The following is a 27572-nucleotide window of genomic DNA, read 5'->3' on the forward strand; positions in this document are numbered from 1 at the left end:
TATTTAAATGAGTGAGGTTCTACTGCATCAACGAAATTTTATGTAACAAAGATTGCCAATACAAGCAACTTCGTTACATCGAGGTTCAAACTTACTTGAACTCGAAACATCACATCCGTGCACTGAATTGGCACATTTCATGAAACGCCTAGGCTGCAATTGTACCATGACCAATCAATCAACATAGCAGCAGTACTGTCGCTCGCTGTTCACCTTGTTGAAAAGGCGATGTTTCCAAAAGTACAGCCACGACTGTCGTGTCTTGTGGAAGTTGAGGGTAACCAGGGCGTCCACACCCACAGAGAAATAGTTGGTCATGTACATTTCCTGCAAGAAATTTCCAATTACAGACAATGTGAAAGCAAAAACAAGAAGAAAAGTAGCACACGCAAAAGTGGCTGATTTTACTCGCCAATCTTGCATGTTAGACGGCGCACATTTCAATATGGCGCCCCCCTAGCGTGAAAATTTGAAAAGGTGTATACGCATTTGATTCTTTCCATCACGAATGCTGTTACTGCAATATTAATGGCACAATTTAGTTTTCTTCTCTGTCGTCGGCCTCGTATAGAACTAAATGCATCAATATTTTTACCACAACTAAATCTGTGAAGGGTGCATACTGGACAATAAATACTAACACCCCCAAAAAAGAACAAAATATATAACTTGACAGCCACTCTTCTAAGTCTTCATGCTAAGAAAATGTTCTAGACCAAAAAAAAAAAAAAGCCACACAAGAAGCAACTGTCTGTAATAATGGTACATAACGTGTACTGTCATGGAGAAATGATATGCAAACAGGAACCTACAAAGTAGAACAGCTCTTGCATATAACTTAGGAGTGCTATCTCACACTGCCTATTAAAAGGGGGGCGTGCAGGGCCTAGAATGATGAAAAATGGCCAAAAAAAATCAATTTTTAAGAAAACCACATTTTTCAAATGTTTCGACCCATAAGCACGTGTCATAAAATTGTGAATGCTGAATTCTATCAGCAAATGGGTTAAAACTGGTTTTCAATTTGCCACGGGAGTTAGAAAGTGCTCCACAGCAGGTAAAATTTCTTCAACCTTTCCCAGTGCACCACCGGCGAAGCAGCCAGCCAATTGCCGCCATCTTGGGCTTGTTTTGAAGCTGATTTCTTTGTGCGCATTTTGCCACCCTTCAAAATGGTGTCGCTTCAACGGAACAACTGCCCTCACCCCTTTTCTGAAGCCCCCTTCCTGACTACTTATTGGCTCGAGCACGCACGCACTTGGTTAAGTGGTTGCCAGATACAGTCGAACCCACTTATAATGATCCCAGATACAGTATAACCTCATTACAACAGACCTTCATAGTGAAGAGGATTCTGGTCTGTTGTAAAGGGAGTATGTAAAATCCAAGTACTGCTACAACAGATTTCTGTAAACACTGAATGGGTCTGTTATAACCGGAGAGAATTAAAAGTCACAAATATGGTCAAAGAACGGATTTATTCTTAACGAGGGGACCAAAAAAAATGCGGTTTTTGGAAAATCGCATTTTCAGTGCCTGTCCCTTTCTCTATCTGATTCCAAAATATCTTCACTGAAAACTGCATAAAGTGCTGTAAAATTTTTTTTGCGTCTGCCGACATGGCGCAAATTGTGGAAATAGCAAAAAAAAACTGAAAAAAACAGTGTTTTTCAAAATTATAGCTCGGCAACGACGCAACCGGGCGCCACCCTTTTGGGCTCGTCGTAAAGAGCATTTCTCCGTGTTCAAGTTCACCATTTGAGCTAGCTCCTCCATTCAGTAACAAGCGTACAAAAAGGACATGTTTGAAGTTGAATTTGAGGCCTCCGATTGGCTACTTCTGGTGTTTTGCTTCAGCATCTGCCAGCACGCCTTGCCATTGGCGCGATGTTAGCTTCGGGAGCGTCGTCTGCTGCTTGTACGTCGTGAGGTCATGGCTGTCGAAAATTGCGCTACTTAGTGACACGTTCACGCTCGTTCTGTGTTCTCGGGCCGACGATAATTTAGAATATAATTATGCTTTAGTTTGGTAGCTGCAAGCGGAAGCTCAATAATCAGATTACGATAGCGCGCCGCACTCGTCGCGAACATCGCAGTTGTGCGACTGTAATTGCGCTGATTCGTTGGACCCGCTGTTAGAGGTTCCGCTTATGAGCACTTCGGAGCTTATGACGAAGACCACCGTGGGACCACTCTTTGTACTCGCGATCGAGCACGACGTACTTTCAAACATAGGGCACCACGGCCACGCACATCGCAACCGATCTTTCTACTCGATGTCGTGGCTAGGCCTAACTCCGCTCACGGTGCCGATGTACGAGAAAAATCCGAACTTTGCGAGCAAGAACATCGCGCTTGCGGACATGCAAAAGCGAAGAAGCCACAATGTCCTTCGTCGCAAGCAACGAATCACATCGCCGGCTAGCTCCTCAGATCCGCGTATGGGCATTTTGCGCATCGGCAGCGGACCTCCTGGCCAAGCTCGCTGTGCAGCAAACGCTCGGAGAAGCGGTTGCAGCGGCTAGCAATTTCGCACGTCAGCGTCCCAAAACGCAACACCAAGCACGCTGCATGTCGATTTTTTGCCGCTACAGCTAGGCATAGCTGATGATTGACAGACCGGAGATCGGCGGCCTTCGTTCTTAAATCAGTACGTCGATATTTGGGGCGCGCTGTTCCCTACCCGAAAGTATTGTAAGTGATGTTTGAAGTCGGAAGTTACTGAGTTTGGGATGTGCGCGATAGAAAAGTCCGCTGTAAAGGAGTCCTGACCACCTTGCTGGCCTGACATTTTAGTCAATTATATCCGAATGTCCGTTGTACCAGAATCCGCTGTAAACGAAGCTCGATCAATGGAACAAATATGGAGGTCGGCATAACGCCGCAAATTGGTATGTAGTATCCTAATGTTTGTTGTAAACAGATCCGTTGTAACGAGGTTATACTGTATAACGATATATCGGTTATAACGACCATATTTCGGCGCACTTACGATTTTCCTATGCTACACGTTGAAATTGCATCCACAGCGAACATTTTTCAAAGCCTCCTACTTTTACAACAAACACTTCAGACACATTCGCGATAAAAATATGGCGTATACGAAGCGAAAAAAAGTTAAAGCAGGCCTTCAAAAGCATGAGAGGCGCGCACTCGCACGTGCCCCGCTCCAGTTAACTTGTGACGAAGATACCCTAGTCGGCGAGCACCGCACGCTGATTTCGGATGTTGCGAGTGAGATCGCTCACTTTCCAGGCGTTTCTTCAGTGGCAGAATGGCAGCGAGGAACAAAAAAAAAAGAAAGAAAGAAATAGGAGGCAGCATGAAGCCTTGTGGTCAGCTTTCGCACAGCAACCTTTTCTGGTGCCGTTCTCCGTAGCTGAAACCGCCTACAATGAACCTAGGCCATGGAACGTAAGAAGCCATAAAATGCAATAAGCGATGACTACGATAACTTTTCGGCACTTAAAAGTTAACTGCATTGATGCCACAATGTGCCGCAAAATGTCTTTCGTCTTTTCGGTAACGGCAGAGACCGGCCGATCAATGATTATGACTTCGGCACGATTGCAGCGATTCCTTCACAGATAAGCATCAGAAGAAAGCGAAGGCAATGTGGCAGCCGGCGATGAATGTGCCATTATGACTTATCGCGGACAACCTTATCACAGTTATCTGCAGCTATCGTCTCAGCTGCACGTGTGGCGTACACTGTGCGGATTGATGGCAGTACAAACAGTACAAGCGCACAATGCTGCCGTTCGCAAGTTCGCCACCGCGCCATGCGAGATTAAGTGTGCGTCGCTTCGTAGAAACGAAAGTAGCTCACTGGTGAGGAGCGGCACGGGCACCAAGAAACGTCGATGCACTTACGAGCGTATACCGCGTGTGTTATTAGACGACAACCCAAGCGCGCTGCGCCTCGTCGTGCAGGACCGTCAGAGCATCGCGGAGACGTTGGGTGTGCGTTGCTTGCAAAATGCTCGTCTTCGCCACGCTGAACAAACAGGCTACTTGCTGCACCCGTGCACGGTCCAAAGTGGGCACGAAAAACGCACAAATGCGTGTAATACAGCAAGCGGCCCGGCAATGATGGCGCGAGCCGAGTAGGCAATGCGCTGCACACAACTAGCCAGGGATGATCAGCTCCATGTGGCAGTACCGCAGTTCAGTGAAACGGTGTCGGTTCACTGCAAAGGCGGTTTAATTCACTCGTGCATGCAGCGGGCGTTGCTTCACAATGCGAAAAGGTCTCACTGGAGGGGTTGTTAGCACTTTTCAATAAAAATGCGCAGAAAAAAAAAGCGGCTTGGTTGCTAAGTGCACGTTTTTGAAGGCGAGTCCATTTGCAATGAACTACTGATATAACGACTCATTTTCGTGGCACTTTACAGTCCGTTATAAACGGGTTCGACTGTATTGGTAAGGCCTCACAGTAAGCATGCAAGCAGATATCATGCTGAAATTACATGTTCTGGCAAAAACAAAATTGACAGAGCATGCTTTAGTTATGCCTGACTTCTTCATATTTTAACTGCCTATGACTTTACCACTGTTAAAAAGGCACTGACACAGAATTTCGCAGCTGAGATAGCCTGCGGGATCAATTCCTGTGAACATGAGTATAAGAAAAAGAATTTAGCACAGCGAAAAATTTCAATTGCAAGAGGCCAGGAACACTCATGGATGTGGTGCTGTGCACACGTTTACATGCAGCGCATATCAGCGTATTTCAGTCGTAGCCATGTCGTCCCTGTGGACATGAGAAAGTACTTAGAAATTACATAATTTTTTCATCTCCTGTCAAAACCTAGCAGTTTCTACGAATTAAACAGGCTAAACGGTCACGGGTGCACAACTTTACCTGTTCCTCCTTTCTCGCACCATGGTACACATCAAAACAAACAGCAAAACAGGAGCTGGCTAACGATTCTTGGTGACAAAAGCTCGTAAAAAGAAAAGTAACCCAAGACACTGCTGCTGTTTCTTACATTAAGCAAGAAATTTTGGAAATATCAGACATGTATGCAGTGCATGAGAACTTCCTCTTGGCTTCGCCAGTCATGCAACATATCCGTCACAGTTACCTACTATTGTTCCGGACACACAAAAGTGTATTGGAAAAATCTCACTGTACATAAGAAACTGTAGAACTATTGAAAAAAGCGACTTGCTTGACATGGTGGTGTAAAGCCCAAGCGCCGGTGAGGAGATATGTGGATCTTCCACCTAAAAAGAAGCAGAAAGCTTGTGGTGAGTTCTGTGACTATGTACTAGGTTAGATAGAGGCATTTCATCCTTTACTAATATTAAATGTACATATGATCATCTCCCAAATGCCAAACAGAATTTTAAAATAAATTTGCTACAAAAGAATGCAAACAAAGTGCACTTCCACAAGTGCACTTATCAGAATGTCTAAAAATGAACCCCACAGCATTTGTAAGCATGCAAAATATACTAGTGCTTTGCACTGTACGTGCATAGAATGCATCAGCCTCTCACACAAAGGAAATCAACAATGGAATGATGTGTGCAGTAGGAGACTTCCTCCTACACCTAGGGTGTGTAGTGATGCAGCGTTATGTAACAGTGGCAGTGGAGTAAGCCTTGCAATATGGATCAACTCTCGTCCCATTGCTTAATCACTGAAAACAGGGGACAGTGTAATGATTGCCACTTAAACTAACAATACATAATGCTTCCATACTGAACAAAGGCCTTTAATGTAGCACAACCGTTGAGCCATTGCAACAATGCATGCCTTCATACAAACATGCCAAGGATCTTCCCTCTGCATCACACAAAGGTATTTGTTATGTAAGACTTCATTCCTCGCTAAAAGAGGGTATTCAAAACGTACAGTACCATCTCCTGACAATCCCATAAGCTCGATCCGCCCTGTTTTAAACAAGCAAGCTTGAAATCGCAAGGAAGCATGGCATCCCCAAAAGCACTCTTTCAACATATATAAAAAATAAGAGAGTGATTGAGGAGGCCTACGCAAGTGATGCATTCACTGGCAGTCGCAAGAGGCTCCGCTCGGCGAAGCACCTGGAATTGGAGCGCGCAATGCTCACGTGGATCAAGGAAATGAGGAGCCAAAACATCCCACTGAGCGGCCCTATCGTTATGGCAAAGGCAGCAGACTACATGCTTCGCCTGAACACTGATATTTTAAAGCTTCAAAGGGCTGGCTCCATCGTTTCCGAGAGAGGCACAAGATTGTGTTCCGCACCGTGTCTGGCGAAGGCAAAGAAGTGAACAGCGAGACATGCGCAAAGTGGCAAAGCGGTGCTTTTCAAGAACACCTTCAAGCGTATTCGCCGCGCAATATATTTAATGCCAACGAAACCGCATTATTTTATAAGCTGCTGCCGAGCAAAACGCTGACCTACAAAGGCAACAACTGTGCTGGCAGGAAGAGAAGCAAAGAATGCGTTACTGTCTTGGTCGCAGCAAATATGACCGAGACAGAAAAACTACCCCTGCTGATCATAGGGATGCCCTGAAGCTTCGTTGCTTCAAGAACATCCGCACACTACCGGCAGAGTATACAGCCAACTGCAAGGCATGGATAATGCGGGAAATATTCAAACAGTGGCTGATAAAGCTCAACCGCAAGTTTGAATTAGCCAACAGAAGGGTGCTCTTGGTAGTCGACAACTGCTCAGCGCACGTGGTTGATGTGGACTTGAAGGCGATTAAGCTCATGTTTCTGCCGCCGAACACAACGGCAGCCCTGCAACCAATGGACCAGGGGGTCATTAAGAACTTAAAGTGCTTTTACAGGCGCCACATGCTGGGGCGTTTGGTGTTGTGCGCCGCCGGTACGAAAGGCTACGATGTGACGCTGCTCACGGCCTTGCATATGTTGGTGTGGGCCTGGGATCAGGTCACGACAAAAACTGTTGCCAATAGACCTTTTTCAAGCACACAAGCGCCACCAACGGGCGCGCAAGCGCTCATGGGAAATGTGTGTACGCCGCAGCAGCCACCGCGACGAGCGCGCGGGCCTCGCGCTGTAGCTTTCCGCTTGCGCCGTGCCAGGACTTCTTAGACACAGTGAATTTGGCAAGCTGCAACATATTACTACGCAATTCAATCACGAACTTCAGTGCTTAGCTGCGACGGCCTCTCGACGATTTGCATCTCTCCCACTGTTGGACAATTTGAGCTAGAGTTACTGTATATGCTACCTTTAAGCATATACAGTAACTCTAAGTTGAGCGGCTCAGAAGCGTCAACTTTTATTCATTTATTTTTTGGCCCCACTGCTCCTTACGGCATAAATAAAAAAAAAATTACAGCTCAGTTGCTTATGAGGTGCAGGAGCAGTCTATGATTCGCGGATGCATTTGGAATCAACGTCCATCGACACTGTCAACGACTACAGTGTGAGGTTCTGATATTTAAAGAGTACACTAGAAAGTGTAGACGGCATTTGGGGAAATGCGATACATCCATTGCGTCGCTCGCACCATATATAAAACGAACTATAAGTGCCTATTAACATTCGTTGGTGCTATAACTACAGGTTGGAATAATACTTAGAGCGAAAAAAGAAAGGAGCAGTACAAGGAAGGAAATGCACAAACCAGCGCTCACACACAACTGAAAGATTATTGCACGCGTGAAAAAAAGCATAAAAAAATGGGAGTGCGTCGCGCGTGTCATAAAGAGGTACGAAAGGTCAAACAACCAAGGCACGTGCTTACAGTTGATTATAAAGTAGAATTCCTTGTCTTGTAACGAATGAGAAGGTTGACTGAGACAAAGTGTGGCGTTATTTGTGACATGATATGCCACCGAAATTTCTCGCGTTGTCTGATTAGGTTGATGGTACAAAATTACTGTGCTTTCGAAGATGGGATTACATTTTCATGACTGACATAGAGAGGCGAGATGAGATGGCTCCATTCAATGAATTTCGATGCTCGCTGAGGCGCGTATTAATACATCGACCAGTCTGGCCGATCTACATGTGGAGACAAGAAAGAGAAATTTGCGGTTAACTCCTACACAATTTACAAAACAATCGGCATGCCTCTGACCGCATTTTTCTTTGCCAACCGCAGGCCCCTGCGACCTTAATGCGAATGAGCTTATTTGGGGCGGCAAACACAGCCTTCACCCCCACATCACTTCGCTACGTTCTTCAGGCCATGCGACTGAACTTCTTATACATACGTGGAATAACTGTAGTATTTCTAGTTTCTTCATTATTTACGGATGGAGAACATCCGTGTTAATCTTTCTTTGCCATGCGAACAGATTTTCGCGAACCGATAAAACGATACGCAGGATATCTCGCCTCTTTGATCACTTTGCAGCCGGAAACTGCTGCTCATGTTATGTGCGCAAGTTTTTTTCCAATGCCTTGCGTAATCATGACATCACAATTCCTCGTTTAACAACATTCGAATGCGCCGACGCGAAATTGAACACCGCTTTCACTGAACGCGGGCTATACTGCCTGCAAACATGCTCCGCAAGGAAACTTAAAAAGATGTATCAAGAAACTTCAAATTATCTGAGCAAGGCATCTCGCAAGTGAATTCTAGTCCAATCCCTTTTTCTTTAAACACGTTTAGGACGTGCCCACTTCTTTGCACAGCTCATGACTTGTCAATTAAAATAATATAATCATCTGTATACCTGAACACTGCAACACCTCTCTACAGTTTGGTTAAACCCTATCACGAGCCACTATGGCATTAAATGCCGTAGTGGCATGTGAACAAGTAATCATTGAATAAATACGAATTCGGTGTTCCAGCTCACATTGCTCACGATAGCACGTTTTTACTGCATGTACACCGGCACGTGATAACTCGCATGCCGCTTAACTGCTACAGTCGAACCTCGTTAATACGTACCCGCTTTAAGCGTACTAACGGTTAAAACGTAGTTGCGACGAATCCCCGACCGAGTCTCATAGAGCCTAATGCATTCGCTGACCGCTTAAGCCGTAGCGCTTCACCCACGCCTACCGGTTAGTGCGTACCCTGCGTACCGCGATAACGTTTTGTGCCATAAAATTTTACTGCGCCGCTGAACTTCCCGACGCCACAATGTGCCGCCAAAGGTTTTCAGTCTTTTCGAGAAGTGCGTAGATCGGTCAATCACCGATTCCGACTTCCGCGTGATTGCGGCGATGCCTTTGCGAGTAAGCAACGGGAAAGAACGAAGGTGAGGCGGCGGCCACCGACGAACGCGCCAGCATGACTTATCGCCGACAACCTTATCACAATAAGTATCTTCAAGTATCTGCTCGGACATGCGTGCGGTGCAGCACTACTTTAAGCATACTGCACGCTTTTAATAGGCAACAACCTGGACGCGCAGGGCCGCCGATCGCTGCTGCCTCGTTGTGCGGGGCCGTGTTCAAGCGCGCGCCGCTTTGTAGAAACGAAAGCAGCTCGCTGTTGCGGAGTTGAGCGTTGCTGGTCGTGGGCGACGAGAAACCTCTTTGCATAGACGCTATCACGCTAAACGCACGCGTACGGTACAGCAAGCATAGCGCTGTTGTAACCATATTGCACGCTTTTATTGGGCGACCACCCAAACGCGCTTCCGTCCACTGCCATGACCGCTAGAGCGTCGCGGAGTGCGCGATATTGCTTGCAGGAAGTTCGTCATCGCCGCGTTAACCGAACAAGCTCATCTGCGCTCATCGCCGCATCTGTGCACGGTCTGTAGCGAAGTGGGTACGAAGAACACTCCCACGACAAATGCGCGCGTGCGGTACAGCAAGCGGCCCGGCGGCCCGGCAGTGACGCCGTGAGGCGAGAAGGCAACGCGCTGCACGCATCTAGCCAGGAGACGATCGGCTCCACGCAGCCGTACCGCGTTTCACTGGAACTGTGTCAGTTTTCATGTAGTAGCGGATCGCGGTACAGACGCACACACATATGTCGCGGAAAGCCGACACTGTCCGTTCTGTCGCCACGTTGGTCACTATGTATACCGGACCCTGTAATAGTTCCGAAATGCTCCTTGGCGACGCCACCGCGCGCTGTCGGCACTATCGGACGGTCGTGCGAGAGTACCAGAATCTTTTCTCCAGTTTGGGAAAAAGAAAGAAAAGGCTTTGCAGTGGGTACTTTCGGCAATATTAGCTGTGGCACTGTATTTATTTCTTTGCTGGCGGCGATGCCGTGCGCGAGGAGATGCAAATTTTTACTTGGTGGTTAATGCGTACTACCGTTTAGTGCGTAGTTATGTGGTGTTCCCGGCAGGTACGCATTAACGAGGTTCCACTGTAGATCCAGTATACATCCGCTCGGTAATATACCTACACTGACTGCATCATTTCTTTCGCATTTCATGCGTAGAGATACATGCAGGTGCGTTCAGACGTGTAGTATTTAGGATTTAACAATAGTCAACCAGCGGCGACGCGTTTTTTTTTTTCGTTTGGTGCTCCCACGGCGCCAACGAGCAGCGAGCGACGGAACAGCCGCCGCTCGCCGTACACACTTTTCCTATAGTGCTTCGCGCGCCCTCGGGGGGTTCTGGGATTGCTTGAAAAAGGTCTATTGCTTCCGCCACAGTGGCTTTTGTGTGGCCAATGAGAGCACAGCTTGCGAGCCCGACGCCGACGTCATTCCTGCCGGACTGCAGGATGCGCTGGAGGACGTGAGCTTTGACGACTACGTCGATGCAGATCGCTGTGCAGCAGTCTGCGGCACAATCACCGACGATGATATCATCGAGCAGGTGACTGGCACAGAAGCGCCAGTCATCGATGTAGGTGCGGATGATGAAGAGGATGAGGCGCCGACACGGCCCTCTGCTTCGGAGCTAATGGAGGCTAAGTGTGTCGCGTGCCTATTCTTCATCTTTGAGGAAGGCGAAGAGGTTGCTTTCCGCCACGTTCTCGCGTTGGAAAACAAGGCTATGGCGATAGCATTCAAAGAAGAGAAGCAGACAGTGATCATGGATTATTTTTAGGGGTGTGCGAATATTCGAAATTTCGAATATTTTTCGAATAGTGTTTGCTATTCGATTCGATTCGCACTGAAATTTTACTATTCGAACTATTCGAACTTCCCAAAGACAAATGCAGTCAACGTCCGATTGAAAGTGACCCCTTCAGATTTTCAATATGCTTCACCTCGTTACACTCTCGTATTGCGGCAAAGCTGCCTTTCAAGCTCCGTTACGGTCGAACTTAGCCAAAAGACAAAGTCCGGTTGGAAATGGTCCCTAGATTTTCAATATGCTTCACCTCATCACACCCCCGTATTGCGGCAAAGCTGCCTTTCAAGCTCCGTTACGGTCGAACTTATCTAAGAGACAGTCAACGTCCGTTTGGAAGTGGTCCCTAGATTTTCAATATGCTTCACCTCATCACACCCCCGTATTGCGGCAAAGCTGCCTTTCAAGCTCCGCTACGGTCGCAAATGTATTAACTCAAGAAAACGCTGCTTCCAACATGGAGATGAAAGATGTGGCAGAGTTGGGGGCTCAATTAATGATGTTTTGGACTTAAAATTTGGGCAGGAAGTCCGAAAAATCGGAAGCCGAAGCTTTTTAGCATCCAAAATTTCAGATGTTCTTATATATTGACGTCTACGAGGCAGATTTGGAACTCCAGACTTGAAGGGAGCACACCCTTGTCTGCCACATCAGTTGGCCTTCCACAGAAGTTGAAAGAGCAGGATAGGCTGAGGAAATGGCATCTTTGCCTATCACGTGTAAAGTGTTGTCGGCAACATTTTGGTTGCACCAAATCATGTACATAAATACAATTCGGCCTCTACATTGCCTCATTCTTGATAAGAAAGACAACTATGAAATATGACCCCACCAGCGCTTCATCAACCTAGCGAAAAGAAACACTTTCATGTTGCTATCTCACAAGAACATACTTAGGGATTCTCTGCAACTTTTTCTGTAATTTCACTTCGAATTATTCGAAAAATGTTTGAGAAATATTCGAAAATTATTCGAAATTATTCGATTCGATACGCACTCAATCTTTATTATTCGAATTCGCTTCGCACCCAAAATTTTGCTATTCGCACAGCTCTAATTATTTTTGCAAATAAATATTTTGAGTGATTTTCCAACAATCCAGTCTCAATTCTTGCTGTTTTTTCAATGAATTTTGTTAGATCGAATTCAGTTTAATTTGAACTCATTTGGTATCCCCGCAAAATTCGAATTAACGAGCTTTTACTGTAAAAGGACATTACGTACTCGGACCGCCCTCTTTGTATGCAGTTGAAATGCGCAATCAGTATTTGTGTTTGCTTTGCGGCGTACCGCTCATGCACATGTCCATACCTTGTTTATTTCGAAAACTATGACACACGCTACAGCAGAGGGTGTAGAGATACAGTCGACGTCCGATTTCCCAGACCCTCAAGGGACTGCGGAAACGTCCGGAAAATCGGGCAGTCCAGAAAAACTAATGCACGTGAAAACGCACCTTTTTGGTAGGTATTTTTCGCTGACGGAGAGGGTCACAACCGGAGTACAAGATTCCCATTGCAATTCAGCCAATGCATCGTTTAGGTGGCTCTGAAAAGAGCCGTTTATAAAAAAACAAAAAAATACGACGTGGCCGGCGCTACCTCATAGGTCAGCACTTGGGCGCAAAGAAGTCGCTTATTTTCTTTTGCACGGTCCGCTAGCCCGCGATCATGTCTGCCTCAATTTCAGTCAACGTCATGTTGCCGCTGTACACCGATGACAGTGTCATCAGTGCTCGCGTCAACTCCGAGCTTGTTGGCTGTGTAGGAGCTGGCTCTTCGTTCTCGGTGTCGGAGTCGTCGGAATCCTCAGTAACTTGACGAATGATTTCGTCATCAGTCAACTCCACACATAGCTCGAGGTCTTTGTCAGCGTCGGCGAAGCCCTCGAAGGTTATCCCGGCTGGAATAGACACGCTGGCAGCGCGCAGGTCGTCGAAGGCAACATCCGCGGATGGCAGTTCGACACCCACGCTGTCCACTTGGGACGAGACGGCCGTCTCGGCGTCGTGTGTGAAGCCCGTGTGGCGAAAACAGTTCTGCAGAGTCTCTTGCGTAACCACCTTCCACGATTCCGCTAGCATGCCGACGGCAGACCTGAGGTCAACAGCGTAGCTTTTCCCGCTGTCGGAGTAGAGCACCATGCGGCTGAGCACGCGTGATTTGTAATGATGCTTCAAGTTACGAATCACGCCTTGGTCCATCGGCTGCAGGATTGCTGTGGTGTTCGGCGGCAGAAATTCAATCTGTACAGCCTTTAGGTCCTTGATGTGGCCATGCGCCAGCGCAGTTATCCACAAACAGCAGAACTCTTCGATTTTGCTGCTCGAACCTTCTGTCCAGCTTGCGCACGTACGCTTCGAATAGCTGCTGCGTTACCCACGCCTTCTTGTTAGCTTCATAGAGAACAGGCAGAGTTACTGCCCCCTTGAAACATCTTGGATGCTTCGACTTGCCTATTACAAGTAACGGAAGCTTCTCGCTGCCTGACATGTTGCTGCCAACGAGGACAGTGAGCCGCTCCTTGCTGTGCTTGCCGCCGTGGCAGTGGTCACCAGCAAACGCAAGCGTTTTCTCTGGCAGCAGCTTGTAAAACAGTCCAGTTTCGTCGCAGTTGAAAATATCATTAGGTGGAAACTGCTGAAGCTGCAGCTTTCCATCTCGATACTCGGCGACAACGGAATCGTCGACGGCGCCGCTTTCTCCGCACATCTTCTTGAACTTCAAGTCATTGCAGCTCTTGAAATTGCGAAGCCATCCATCGTTGAACTTGAAGTCCTTCACGTTCATCTGAAGCGCGAAAACCTCCGCCTTCTGCTTCAGGATGTCGCCTGACACCGGGATTTTCTTAGCGATCATGGCACTGAGCCACACGAGGAGCGCTTCTTCGAGCTGCAGGTAAATACCCTGACTCGCATTCTTCTTTCCAGCCCCGGTTGATTTGGCAGCCACTTCCAAGATCTTCGCCTTGTTTTTGATGAAGTACGAAACAGTTTGCTTCGAAATTCCGAACTCCCTCCCCACCTCTGTCTGCGACCGACCGCTTTGGACTTGTTCAATGATGGCAGCTTTCTTCTCCATCATGAGCCTACGAGGGGGCTTTGTGTGCTTCTAAGGCGCAGACGAAGACGAAGGAGCAGTCGGTGCCATCCCTGTAAACGGCGAATCCGCTCGACGAAAAGCGCAGCACGAAACAGCTAGGAACTCGGTGGATGCTGAAGGTCGGGAAACGTGATCACTGAAGATAGCGCGCAGCAGCAAACGATCAACTGCAGACACGACCGCAGAGCTGGCAGAGCTGACAAAACAACACATGAACGAACACAGTGAGGTTTGGCTTGGCTAAGCTACGGCTGGCAACGGAGTGACACGTGCGGTTTCGAGGTTACGGCAGCCGCGGCGCGATGAGGCGGTGCTGCTGGCCACACCTGCGATGCGAGTATGGTGGGTTCGAGGATATGAAAACAACCAAAATGGCGGCGTCGGTGGTGACTTTGGGTCAGTGGTTAACAGTAAAAAGTCCGGGAAATCGGATGGCAAAGGCTATAAGCGTCCGGAATTTCGGACTTTTTAATACATTGACTCTATGGGGAACTTGACGGTGCCACAGATGAGTCCGGGAAATCAGGCATGTCCGGAATTTCGGGCGTCCGGGAAATGGGACGTCGACTGTACTTGTGGCTAAAGAAATGAGCTGAGGAAAGCAGCTCAGCGTTGCACAGGTCACACAGAAACAACAGGGTGTCGCTATCTGACAAATGTTTATGACGCATGTATAAAATTGCAGTGGGAAATACAATGGAGATGTACTGCAGTGCAATGTTATCTTAGAAGTTTGACAGTAGCACCTCCTCTGCAACGAACGCTTTTCTAAAACGCTTGCCTCAGATCGTAAGCGCACACCACTAAAGAACAGCAGTCCGGCTTTATGAAACGGTGCACCTATTACAGCTGCCATCCTGATGACTTAAGCGTGCAGAGCTCTGATTATTGAGTTCTCGTCGATTTGTGGGAGCACAGTGACGTCTGCTGACCATTCGGCGCTGGATGACGAAAGAAACAGCTGCATTTCCTTGGTTCGAAAGCGTAGCCAATGACAGCGGCTCAGCCACTCCGTGGCCTCTCCTTATGGAGACGCTAGCAGACGGCTCCACTAGTTTCGCGACGGTGCCCAACAAAAAAATGGCGGACGCCCCCAGTGTTGCCAGAGCACAAAGCATTACGAATATCCCCTGTTAGCCGGTGCAAGTGCCCAATAGAGTCATGAGTCACACAGTACAGTATGTGAAGCCGTATAACATGGCTTGAATGTGCTCCAAGAAAACAAACATGCCACATGAGTAGCAAGATTAGCCGGAGAATTGTAAGCCTAGTTGCGAGGGCCATTGGACCTTAAGTACTTAAATAAACTTTTTTCGTCTAATCTCAAGCACTTGAAACCTCGTAATCAAACTGCACAGCTTGTCAGGGCAAAAATTTATGTATTTGAATAGAAAAAAAATCTGCGAATGCAAGTTATAGATACTGTGTTGCGTTGATCAAAATTTTTTGTGCTCATTGATGGCCTTTCGAAAAAAGTTAATCACGTAGTCCCTAATCTATGAGGCAGGCATCCTTCCAAATGGGCTGCAGAAAAAGCTGCTCCTTTTTTTTAACAATAACTACTTCCCTCATGGCCAGCATAGAAGACAGGATGCGTGCTCCCCACTTGTCACTACCATTTAATCTTGCCTGCCTTTCCATACCGGTGTACTTGGCTTTAATCAACATCGCCCCCTTTGCTTACGCATGCAATGACAGCACAGGAAGTACCCAAGCATGAATGCAGCTCAGTTCATCGAGTTCTGCAGTTGAAGGGGTTCTCTAACTCAAGCTCCATTTTATTCTAGCCAATTTCCAGACCAAGTGGCATTCAGTTAACGAGGTACAGTCGACGACCGATAATTCGGACTCCACGGGGAACGTAAATAAGTCCGAATTATCGAATGTCCGAAAAAACGAATGCGTCAGGAAAAAAAACTTTTACTGACACTTCAGGGTCCCGGTGGCCGAAAAAAGTTGTCAATGCGTTGCTGCCCGCACTTCCCCTTACGTGCAACCAAGTCCGCCTGTATTTCCGCCAGTGTGATGTGATCGCTGTACGATGACGAGCTGGTTTCGTTCGTGAAGGCAACGCGTCTGTGAGGCGCACTTCGCGGTCGCACAAAGAGGCAGCATGAATGGCGGCGCGGCGCGTTTGGGTTCTCGCCTATTAAATGCATGCACTACGCATGCAACTGCCCCAGGCCACATGAACTATCGAGCAGTTGACTGAAGATGCTTATCGTAAGGCTTGGCAGCGATTGAGCCGCACTGGCGCGTTTGCCACCTGCCGCCATCACGCCTCCGTGCATTTCCACTGCTTATCCGCAAAGACATCGCCGCACGGCGCCGTGATAGCGGCCCCTTTGAATTTCCAGTCCGCTTCACCCCATAACACTTCGGCATCGCGACAAAGCTGACTTTCGGACTCTGCTACTGTCGTAAACAGGTCGGCTCGCGAAAGCGCTGGTTCGAACCTACGAGATGATAGACGCGGCAGAGGTGGGGGCTTCAATTATTGCCTTTCGGACCTGCAATTTGGGCAGAAAGTCCGAAAAATCGGACGCCGAAAAGTTCTAGCGTCCGAAATTTCCGACGTTCTTGACCATTGACGTCTATGGGGCTGGTGACGGTGCCGCGAAAGCGTCCGAATTTTCGAGCATGTCCGGAAAATCGGGCGTCCGAAAAATCGGCAGTGACTGTATCTGCCGCGTTTCGTTGTCGTCGGCGCGGCCTTCGGCGCCGGCTGTGAGGGCACCGTTGGCGCCATTTAACTCAGATCGTTTGAGACAGCAGAGCATAAAATAAAGCGAGTCCCAAGATAAAAATGAACGCGTGCGCAGAACGCTTTACCGCAGACGCATTCGACAGAGTGGCGGCGATAGCAGCGCAGCACGGGGATACAGGAACCGGAATAGAGGATGTTCGCGATGTCGATACGATTTCCCATAGTTGACCAGTGCCTCCAAGATCGGCATTTCCAATTAGAAATCTCTGAGGCATAACGTAGCGATCGAAATAAAGCCTCATAGATCACCACTTAGCTTTCGTTTTGATCTCTGAGGCCATACTTTGTATGGTATAGGTGCCGGAGGAGATAATGGCTGGTGATTCGGCGTGCGCGACAGTCTCGGACAGGGTCCGGATTATCGAATGTAGATCTCGCAGCTGTCCGAAATATCGGTCGTCTTTACACATTACTTCTATGGGATCATCGGCGGTGCCGCGCGACTGTCCGAATTACTGAGCATGTCCGAATTATCGGTGTCCGATTTATCGGTCGACGACTGTACTCCTGTAGTTAGGTCGATAAGCTATGTCGACTATCAAAGAACTTCTTCCATTTTTAATGTTCAAATTCAATCTTGCCAGCCTCTACCTTAACAACACCCTAAACAATTGGAACATTTGCAACATTCTTGCACTTTCTGCGTAACCTGCACATACCGGTCAATGTTCTCCACTTTAGCTTGGTTAATGCTGTCGAGGACGTCGATGACATTGATGTCTGACGAGCTGTAGCCCTCGCCCCAGCCGAAAACCCGTGCAAAGTCGTTGCCAGTGCCCAGTGGCAGGACACAGAGAGGAGGCAGAGGCTGCAAGCCAAAAGCAATGACGCAAGAGTTTCTCACTGCATGGAATTACATGCGCATTTAAGAGGTCTGACTCAATGCTGGTGTTCAGTACGCCAGATTAACACAGGTGTTGGAAACAGTGTAACCAAAGTCCAAAAATTTTGACCAACAATGGTTACACAAAAGCTTTCAAATTCTGTCTCCATTACATGTGAGTAGTGCAGCCAGGAATATGAACTGTGGCCTTGAACTTGGCTGCGGAATGCCGCAGATACCAAACTGCCATAGCCATTTGATGTAAGGTAGCAGGTGCATGCAATGGCGCTCAGAAGTTATAAATCATACGAATATTGAGCTCTTTTTTTTTTGTCAAGATATCTGACTGAATAATGTAGCAATAACTTCAACATGGCATCGCCCCTAGCGATTATACGATTGCTTCCTGCAAACCAAGTTTTGATTTGTGCGAACCTTCTAAGTAACGAACACCTGTAAATAATTACTTGGAATTGCACTTCTGGCAGTTCTGCGATTATTTGAGTAAATATCATACTCGACAACACTCACTATTACTCAATTACAGTCCTGAGCAATCATTCACATGCCATTGGCTGCTTGGTTAAAGCAAAGGTATAACCGGCGTTTGCAGCTCTGAGCAGTCAATTTGGCGGGAAATACAGTGGAACGCGCAGTCATGCAACGAGCAGCCTCACAGCTGCATGTGCTATTACAGGCAAACCCAGGTGCTCTGCAATACACTTCAACCTCATTATAACAAACTTGCATTTGACACGAACGTAACTTCGCTATATGCAAAAATTCGTTATAAGCATATATTCGAACCACTGTATCTGTTACCAAGGCTATTCTTCATTTACTTCGTTATAACCGATAATTCATTATATCCGTGTTCGTTATGCCGAGGTTTGAGTGTATTTGTTTCCTCATCTTAAACACTACAACAGATGTTAGCCATGGCTGGCTGAGTCTTCTCTGTTATGTCTGGATATCAATGAACACGACAGCTTTCAATAAACCCGAGTAGACGTACCTTATCCAGGCCATACATAGCAAATATAAAATTCTGCTTCATTAAGGACAAAGAGTGTGATAATGCAAAACTATTTCATTCTGTTTCTATTCCACAGACACCAAGAGTGCTTTGTGATTGGTCGAAATATTCTGGGTCATGGCCCCTGTGCTTGCTGTCAAGGAATACAACGAAAGTTGCCAAAACGCCCCCTTGAAATAATTATGCCAAGCAGTACATTAATATCCCGAACAAAGTAAACTTTTTTTTGTAAGAGCCAGAGGGTGCGCTTTTATGAATAGAATAGAAGATGGCTGCCCACTGCACTTTCTGGAGCCGAGTACTGATCACTCGTGGCGAGATAGTTTACGCATAATATTCTGTTTTGCATGTTGATCTAACAGCCATGGAGCCATTTATTTTCTTTAAGAATGAAATTCGCCATCGTTTTCCAGTCAGTTTCAAAATTGGGACACTGGCCAGCTAGTCAACACATTTTCAAGCTTGTATTGGATAATTCAGCATGATCTTTGTGTACTTGCCATTTTGGCATCACAGGCTTTTGTGGTTTATGGTGTCCACTTGATTGACAAGCAAAACTGGCGTGGCCTAAAATTTTTTAACCAGTCAAGAAAGGCTAATGGAGAATTCTGAACAAGAACATAACGGAATATAGTTACGTTATACCGGCCCAAGATGTGAGCCATCCTGGCAATGTAACCACAATCTTGAGCACCACTTTGGCCGCATACATCACAACACCGCCCTTACCTCCATATCCTGAACAAAACGAGTTTTCAATGTTTCTGTTGATGTCATTTAGGAAGAAACGAGGAAACATGACCAACAAAACTTTGAAAAGAATTTTTCATTGATGATAAACAAGGTGTGAAGGGCTACAGAACATGCAGTGAAATAGCCAGGCACTCTTCATTATGTCGTATTTATTGTATTCTTACAGTGCAAAATAAAAGTATATTTTGAGCTTCGCATTAAAATCTTTCTGGGGCACGTCAAAAACGGAAAACTTCAACGGGAGATGAGTGCATGGTGCATTCACTGTTCCCTGTGAAATCGGGCGCTGCTGCTACTGGAGCCATTAATACAGTCATCATTGGAGGTAAGGCATATGCAAGATGACTGGCAAAGTTCAAATTATTTGGTGAAGGCTCCATTTCAGGACTGAAATAACAAAACCGTCGTCCCGCAGCAATGTTTGGATACTAGCCAGGACCCTTAGTCAAAATCAAATTAACCGAAAAATCAAATTGACTCCAGTAAAATTAACTGAAGTTGGTTGTATTTGTGACAGCTGCAATACAAGGTGAAGAGACCCTTAACATCTATTGAGGTAAAAATGTGAAGGTCCAGCCAGACTAATAGCAAAAGCCAGAGGTATTTGCCCCTTATTTAACCTTATTTTAATCTTTGCAAATGCATTATTCTGCTGTCAGTGATGTTCAAACACGTGGGTGTTGGTCATAATTTAAATAATGTGTGTGCTTTCTAATAAAGTCAGTTTGGGGACAACGCTTTGGTGTGTGTTCCTTCTTCTTATGTCAACGTGTCTTTCACGCCACCCTTTCCAATAATTACAGTCATATCGAACTTGCCCAAATGTAGATTCTTCAGCCGGTATCTCTGTTACCTTGGTGGGCACATGAAAGCTTCAGTATTTGCAGTACCTCTTTATGCTACAGACAGTATTGACAGTGCAAAAGTTAGGAGTAGAAGTTGACTCCATGGAACAATGCTAAACAAAGGCTGCCCTTCAGTAAACTTTTGTAGCACACTGTAATCCAGAAATAAGCAACTCTGAGAATGATTTGCCACACTGCAGAAAAACACAGCTGTTTTCTAGCTTTCCCAATGCAACTTTGACACCGATACCCTGTTATTTGTTTGCACTATGGTGTACTGTCTTTTGTTTCTAGAGCGCTTGAAACTCCACACACACAATGCAAGCTCTGCCCATTTACGTGGCCATACTTTACTAAGGATGACAAAATACCGGTCACAAAGTCGCGTCAAATGTAGTGAGAACGCACCTCTAGTTTCAGCCTGTCTATGACAGTGAAAATCCAGTTGACCGTGCCGTCACCCCCAGCTACTATGATGCGACAGGTGTGACCTTTTATCAGGTGGCACCACTCGAGGGCAGATTCTGGTGGCAGGTCATTCAAGTCCACCACCTGGATAAAGCAATCACAAAACAAATTAATAAATATAAGGGCAATTCTCCAGTGGCTATTCAAATAAGCTGAATATTGTGGCTCAGGTTTCAACTTGTTCACATGTCTGTCTGTCAGCTGCACCATAAGTGCCAGCTCTAGCCAGCAACGATAGAATATGGCGCTTTTCTACAAGTGAAAAGGATACCATACTTGCTAACCTGTTAACCTTAGAAACAATGAGTCGGTTTAGATTGATAAATTGTACTCTGAGAACTCTAATGTAGTTCATTTCACCATCACATGTTGATTAATAGAGGAGGAAACCAAGGTCAAAGTGTCATTTTTTTTTAATTTCATGCCGAAATCTCCACACGTGACATCAATGATTCCAAAGTAAACTTTTCGTATTTTGGCGACATTGGCTCAACGAAATTTCCTGAAACTTGCCCCCTCAGAGGGCAATGTACTGTACTTCATTTTTATCGCTTAGGAACCAGGTATCAACTACCTAGCAGACGCCTTCAAAATCTATGACACCACAGCGTTTGGTGTGGGGATTTCAAGCTGGTGTCGCCATGCACATTTTCTTCTCATGCATTTTCTCACTTGCCGAGCACCTTCTTGCGGTAAGAATGGTGTTTTTGAAATCAAAAAATCGTTTTTCTCTTTAGTGTCGCTTTAAAATTCATCATGTACCACATACACAATGCCAGTGTGGGGAAGGATGAATATCACGCATTTGTTTTAAAATCCTGCACCGAGTACACATATTTCTTGTTCAGTATACACCCATGTCATCAATGAAGATTTACGTTTAGATGCAGCACACAAGCAGCACTAAACTTGGAAAACCAGAGGCTGAATGGCAGCATAACATTCTTACAAAGTGTTGCCAATGTTGTTTTTGCTTCAGGAACATCTCTAAAGAAACTTGCTCGAACTAATTGTCTATCTAGTTTTCTTTGATGTAGTTTCCTTTGACAATTTCCAATAGGAGGCTCGAAAACTGACAAGAGAAGCTTTATCAGGAACACCATTTCTTATTTGCAAAATTCAATGCAATATTCTTAACACCCTTAAAACATGAATGTAGAAAACACTGCAAAATTTTGAGACAGTTGAACGGTACGTTAGCCCAACCATTCCAGCCAATTACGTTCACTCATTTCCATGACATCATGGTGAAGACGAACTTCCTTCAGTATTGGCATCCTTTCATGTTCTAAAACATGGAAGCACAACGGTTGGGCACAGGTGGTCTTATGGGTTGATCTCGCATCAATTTGCTGTCACGAGGTACACCTAAGACATCCTCTGCCGTTATCAGGTATGTGCATGGAGGTTGTGCACTTTTTCCCAAACATGCTAGTGTTTACAAACAGCAATGACAGAAGCTTGCCACCTTCAAACTAGACACAAAGTTATCATAGTAGCAGTAATAATAGTAACAGGCCAGAGCATGGGGGGAAAAGTGCCAGAAGCAAGCTTTGGGCCACAGTTCACTGCTACTAGAACCGAGGTTTGGCTTTGCAGGGTCGCACAAGCAATAAACATACAGCATTGACAATAGCAGCAAAAAAAAAAAAGAAGCAACAGAAGCACCCTGTAACTTCTATACATTTGTCCTTGCGCACAACATATGTCATTTACTGCTTGCACAGACTGCACGCAATTCAAAACAGCTGCATCAGTGATTGCTACAGTAACTCCTGTCTTGAACTTTTTCCCAAGAAACCTAATGCACAATGTTTAATCACAACGGTACAACTTTCAGAGTTTGTATGCAAGTGCTATTGTTTCCATTTGAGTGAATGGCAATGTTTCCTTTCAGCCACAAGTGAACGATGTCCTATACCTGTGCTGGATTGAGGATGCCACGGAAGGCGCTGAGCACATGCTCGCCATCATTATTGCCACTGCGTCGATTGGCCACTACAATGAGTGGGCTCCAGGGGCTGTAGCTTGGGGGGTTGACACTGCGCACAACCAGGTGGCGCCGTCCTTTCCAGCCGACCATGCGCAGTCGAACGCAATACGGTGGCACCACACATGCGCGATGCCGCCCCAGGTCGCACACCTCAGCAAGCTTGCCCGTGCAGCCTGTGTGCACCGTCCGCTGACACCAGCAGCACCGGAAGTCGGACAATGCCGCCTCCAGCCCACACAGCTCGCCACACACTGCACACCGGCTGTTTGGAGAGGTATTACCTGCACACATTCAATCAGAAGAGACCCAAAAAGCGAGTACTTAATGTTCAGTTACAATGTTCTCAGCAACTATTAACTCGTTTAAAATGTAGATTTACTTATTGCTTCCTCTTAGTAACTTGTAAAGCCTGTCTTTTCACTATCCCGCATTTCGGTCACCCAAGATACATTATCCATTCCACATGTAGCCATCAATGTTGCGGAGTTGCCACTCCAGAATTGGAATGACTCCGGAATCATTCCATATTTTCGCCACCCTGGAATGGAATGAGGACAACTCTTGGAGAAATGGAATGGGAATGGAATTAAGCGGCTTTTGCGCGGAATGGAATGGGAATGGAATCACATCTTTTTGCGAAAATAGAGCACGTTCTCGTCTACGTGCTGTTATTAAATTTCAAACATGAGTAAGTCAGAGCCTCGAATTTAACAATAAAGCGGTATGTTTGAAACTGTTTGGCTGATTACAAGCACGGTCCATTTATAAGCAACGCGCCTACAACAATTCTGTCCTTATATAGACTGTGTTGCTCCGAAGTTTGTCTCTATTCTTCGCGTAACCAAGAATCTATGCCGTTGGTATCCGTCATGCGCAACTATGGCAGCGGCATACACCCCCGCCCCCCGCCCCCCTCACGCCTTGTGATTTTTTTCCCTCCCGGCACCCCAGCCGCCTGCTGTCTGCCCACCCTTCGCTTCTTTGTTTGTGCCTCTGTCGCCATCGGCGACTAGGACGCATATTCGAAAAAGCGCTTCTCTTAAGTTGCAAAGGCACAAGATTGAAAGGCACAAGGTGCCCAAGCGGTGCGCTGTTCCAACTAATACCAGCAGATCTAGATGGTTTTTTTCCCCATTAACCAAATCTTAGTTTTTTCCATATTCACAACTTCTCCGGACGCCTGGCAAAACTGCTTAGTCTTCTTGAATATTACTTTTGTCAGCACAAAAATACGCTATGTCATCATTTTAGCATTAACACATTTAAGCTTAAACAATATTAAAACATCACCATTCGTTGAAACATGCTGACCATGCAAATATTATAGGTAGCGGGAGAATTGCCCCTATGCGAATTAATAGGGTGGTTGTACTGCACGAGATATGTCACCATGCTACTATCCCTCGACCTTGGTAACGTGTTTTGCGTACTTTTGCAGCTCTTAATGCATCTGATGGCATCAGCTTATTCATTCTTAACTCAATAAAAGTATCAAGATGCCTTTCCTACGTTGAGGAATTACAGGAATGGAGTTGAACTGCCCAGTCATTCCCGGAGTGGGAATAGGCTAAGTTTTTTCATTCCGAGGAATTGAAAGGAACGGAACTGCGGCAAGTTCTAATTCCCCAGAATGGAATTGGAATGTAGGCGCCCATTCCGCAACACTGGTAGCCATTACTAATGTCTTTCTTTCTTTTTTAAATGGCGCCTAAACAACCTCTGAAAATACAAAGAACTAGAGCGTCATTCTCTCCAAGCATTTCCCATCTTTACAGCACAATTCGTGATGCTAGTAGTCCGTTCACGTGACATCATGACGAAATAAGCTCTCGATTGGTTCATATACGAGGGATATCAGTTGTGAATTATCTCCTACCCTGTTTTGCCATACAGTCACACACCCGTACTGCCTTGTCTTGCATGACCATCATGTGCGATCAACTGATATCCCTTCGTTTTGTGCATTTTTGACTGCGCAAGCAGAGATAAAAAGCGTGAAATGCTGACAGGCTCAACGCTTAGTGCTGACATTGTCCACATGTTTTTTGAAGAAATAAGTGGCAAGGAGGAGATAGTGCCTCCTCCATTTCTGAAGTCAATACAGCAACACCGCACAGCACTATGCTGTTCGCACACGCGCACGGACAGATTTCAAGCTCCAATATGAAATGAGACAAAGTGAACATGAGAAAGAAACCATTTTCTTGGCTTTGAACTAAGAGAGGTTTAGGGGCTCTTTAAAGCACTTCAAAATTTCAAGAAAATGCTCAGTTGTTCTTATAAGCTACGAATTCCCTACCCATGACAGCAGCATTTACAACCTGTTATCAAAAAAAATTGGCCGCGTATCTGTGTGCTTCGCTGCAAATGTCGTCTAAAGACGATAGAAGAGGCGCTGCGTGAGATATGGACGTCATCTGGCAATACGTCGGGAAACATGAGTGCTGTGTTGCGGGCTGGTAGTCCCGGCGCAGCAGCAGGTGAAGACCGGCGGTGACCAACGCGACCGGCGGGGACGCGAGCCAGCCCGAACACGCGGTTTGGCGCGAAGCGCCGAAGCAGAAGAAACGTCCGCACTCAACTAGTACTCTCCACACACTCTTTTATTTACACGTCGCCTGGGTAAAACAGGAATGCCAGAGCAGTGCCCCATGGCATTCATACAGTGCAATACTGAACCGAAGCCGAAACACAACAATGAGCTCCTGCAGAGGGCACGGAGGAAGGCAAGTTTCAGCGCAGTCACATTTTCAGCGCAGCTTAAGAAACTAGGGTCTCTAGAATTACGTATCTATGTATTTTCTATTAAAGGAACACACCGCCTAATACTTACCTAGTGATGTTGCACCTCAGATATGCATAATGTTTGCTTTTTGATCAACAATGTACACAAGTATGAACCTAGTCAGCCGTTCAAGATGGCTGGCCTTTGGGCAAGTGGTTCAACTTTGGCCGGATGGCTGAATCGAGTGACGTGCCGACAAACAGAAAGACAGACAGACAGAAAGACAGACCAAGATTTCTGCATTTAAGTTCCCCAAGAAAGACTGTCGTCTTTAAAAGGCCAATGTGTAGCCACTACTAACCTTGTTCTGGAAAGTGCTGTAACAGAACATACCTTTTACCCAGTGATGATTGATGGAATCGCCGCTGGAGGACAGAGTCTTGCATGCGAAATTCTTATCAGCTACACCACAACAGCCGTGATCCACACATATGCCACAGCAGTCACAGAAGAGGCCATCCACGATGAGGTTCTCACAGACGCTGCAATAACCTGTGCGACTAAGGATGTCTGTGACAGACCAACGGTGGCCCTTGGTGATGTCCCATGCTGGCACCTCATAGACAGGAGGTTTCTTAAAGCACCTCCATATGAGGAAGATTATGAACAGTAGCATCCCTAAATAAACTGTAACCTGAAAGAGACAGATATAGTTATTACAGCAAGCTTAACCTTTCATACTTTCTGAAAGTTCATCGAGTGTATGCACTCGAACTAAAAAATGCCATGACATGTAATGCAAGCACGATATTGAAAACCACGGCTACATGGCAACGTTTAACATGAAACAATTACCCCAATATCGATGCATGAAAGCGGTAAGACAGGTGAATTTCTTTTTTGCGCGGTGGCACCGGCAAGCGCTCTCTCCGCTATCGCTCATCACAAAAATATGTGCAGTCGACATTAAAACATTGCAAGGCGTAAGTTCCGAGAAAAGCAACAGTTTTGAACGCAATACAGTACCACCGCATAACAATATGCTGTTCGCACATACACGCGGACAGATTTCAAGCTCCAATATGAAATGAGACAGTGGACTAATCTAGCTTTCCCCGATACAGCGCCCCGTAATTTTCTGCCGCTAAAAGTATGGGCTCAAATCAGATTACAACCAACAACATTTTCAGTGCTTGAAATTAAGAGACCAGTTGCGTAACGTCCCACTTTTCGCACGAGACCGCAGATTTGTAAGCATTCAAATAGAGATATACTGTTACAGATAAGGGCACAGATGTTAGAACAACAAAAGGAATAAACTGATAAGAGCTGACACACCTCAGATAATCTCGCAAAGTTTTCGACCGAGAGCAAGGCCACCGATATTGGGAGCAGCATTCTCTCGCAGCAGCACCTACGAATGCAAGGAGTGCTTGTTAGCAGCGCTACACAGGACCGGCTACCGTGGTAGTAAGACTACCGATACGCTTGATTGTTTCAAGGCTTCATACCAAGGTTAAAACGTGCGAGAGAAGTGCATAGTCATGCAGTGTTTACAGCTGATCGTTCCGGAGGTTCACTGTGTGTACTTACTGTACGTTCGACGTATCAAAGAAAAATGCGCATCGACAGTTCCTGTAACCAACACCAAGACGAACACAGGACGTCACGTTTGCACACGGGACAGTTACGAACGAAGACTAAACAGATCGTCCCATAACGTAGTATATTTAAACGTTCTTCGAGGTACCATTTTCGAAGCGCTATCCGCCATTTTACGAGGAAGTGCACGAGCGACTGGCGCGCGCGCACAAGCAGCGTAGCGAACCCACGTGGAGCTGCTGCGCAGTAAACAAACCGACTGAATCCGGGATGAAAAGTGGCGCCCTCTTTGAGAGGCGCGAACTCTTGAAAATGATTTTGGCGTCAGATTCCATGAGTGGAGGTTACGCGATATTTGACCTCCTCGGTCCCTTCTGCACTGAATGCATTGTCATAAGAAAAACAGAGGCAACGCCCGTACGCTGGGCCGACTGTTCTCATCATCTCCTTCGTCCTCGTTTCCTTCGCACTAACCG

The 27572-nt window shown here is 46.3% G+C and overlaps 1 protein-coding gene across 3 annotated transcripts in view; it reads right to left on the reverse strand.

Annotated features, from left to right (window-relative positions):
• LOC119387610 (diacylglycerol kinase epsilon) overlaps nt 1-27327 on the reverse strand; it is a 41034-nt gene extending 13707 nt beyond the window's left edge. Inside the window, exons 1-8 of one of the 3 annotated variants that reach the window (XM_037655047.2) lie at nt 27245-27327; nt 26833-26908; nt 25888-26188; nt 22698-23050; nt 20717-20860; nt 17511-17659; nt 5175-5229; nt 214-327 (exon numbers count right to left, since the gene is read on the reverse strand). In XM_037655047.2, the coding sequence (XP_037510975.1) occupies nt 214-327; nt 5175-5229; nt 17511-17659; nt 20717-20860; nt 22698-23050; nt 25888-26188; nt 26833-26892 (1176 nt within the window). In that variant the 5' untranslated portion in view covers nt 26893-26908; nt 27245-27327. Of the gene's footprint in view, nt 1-213; nt 328-5174; nt 5230-17510; nt 17660-20716; nt 20861-22697; nt 23051-25887; nt 26189-26832; nt 26909-27005; nt 27025-27087 lie in introns of those variants that run through there. The other 2 variants (XM_037655046.2, XM_037655048.2) reach the window with 2 other exon arrangements.
• Nucleotides 27328-27572: the final 245 nt, after the last annotated feature.

Source organism: Rhipicephalus sanguineus, chromosome 3 (genome assembly GCF_013339695.2).
Source record: "Rhipicephalus sanguineus isolate Rsan-2018 chromosome 3, BIME_Rsan_1.4, whole genome shotgun sequence".
Lineage (NCBI taxonomy): Eukaryota > Metazoa > Arthropoda > Arachnida > Ixodida > Ixodidae > Rhipicephalus > Rhipicephalus sanguineus.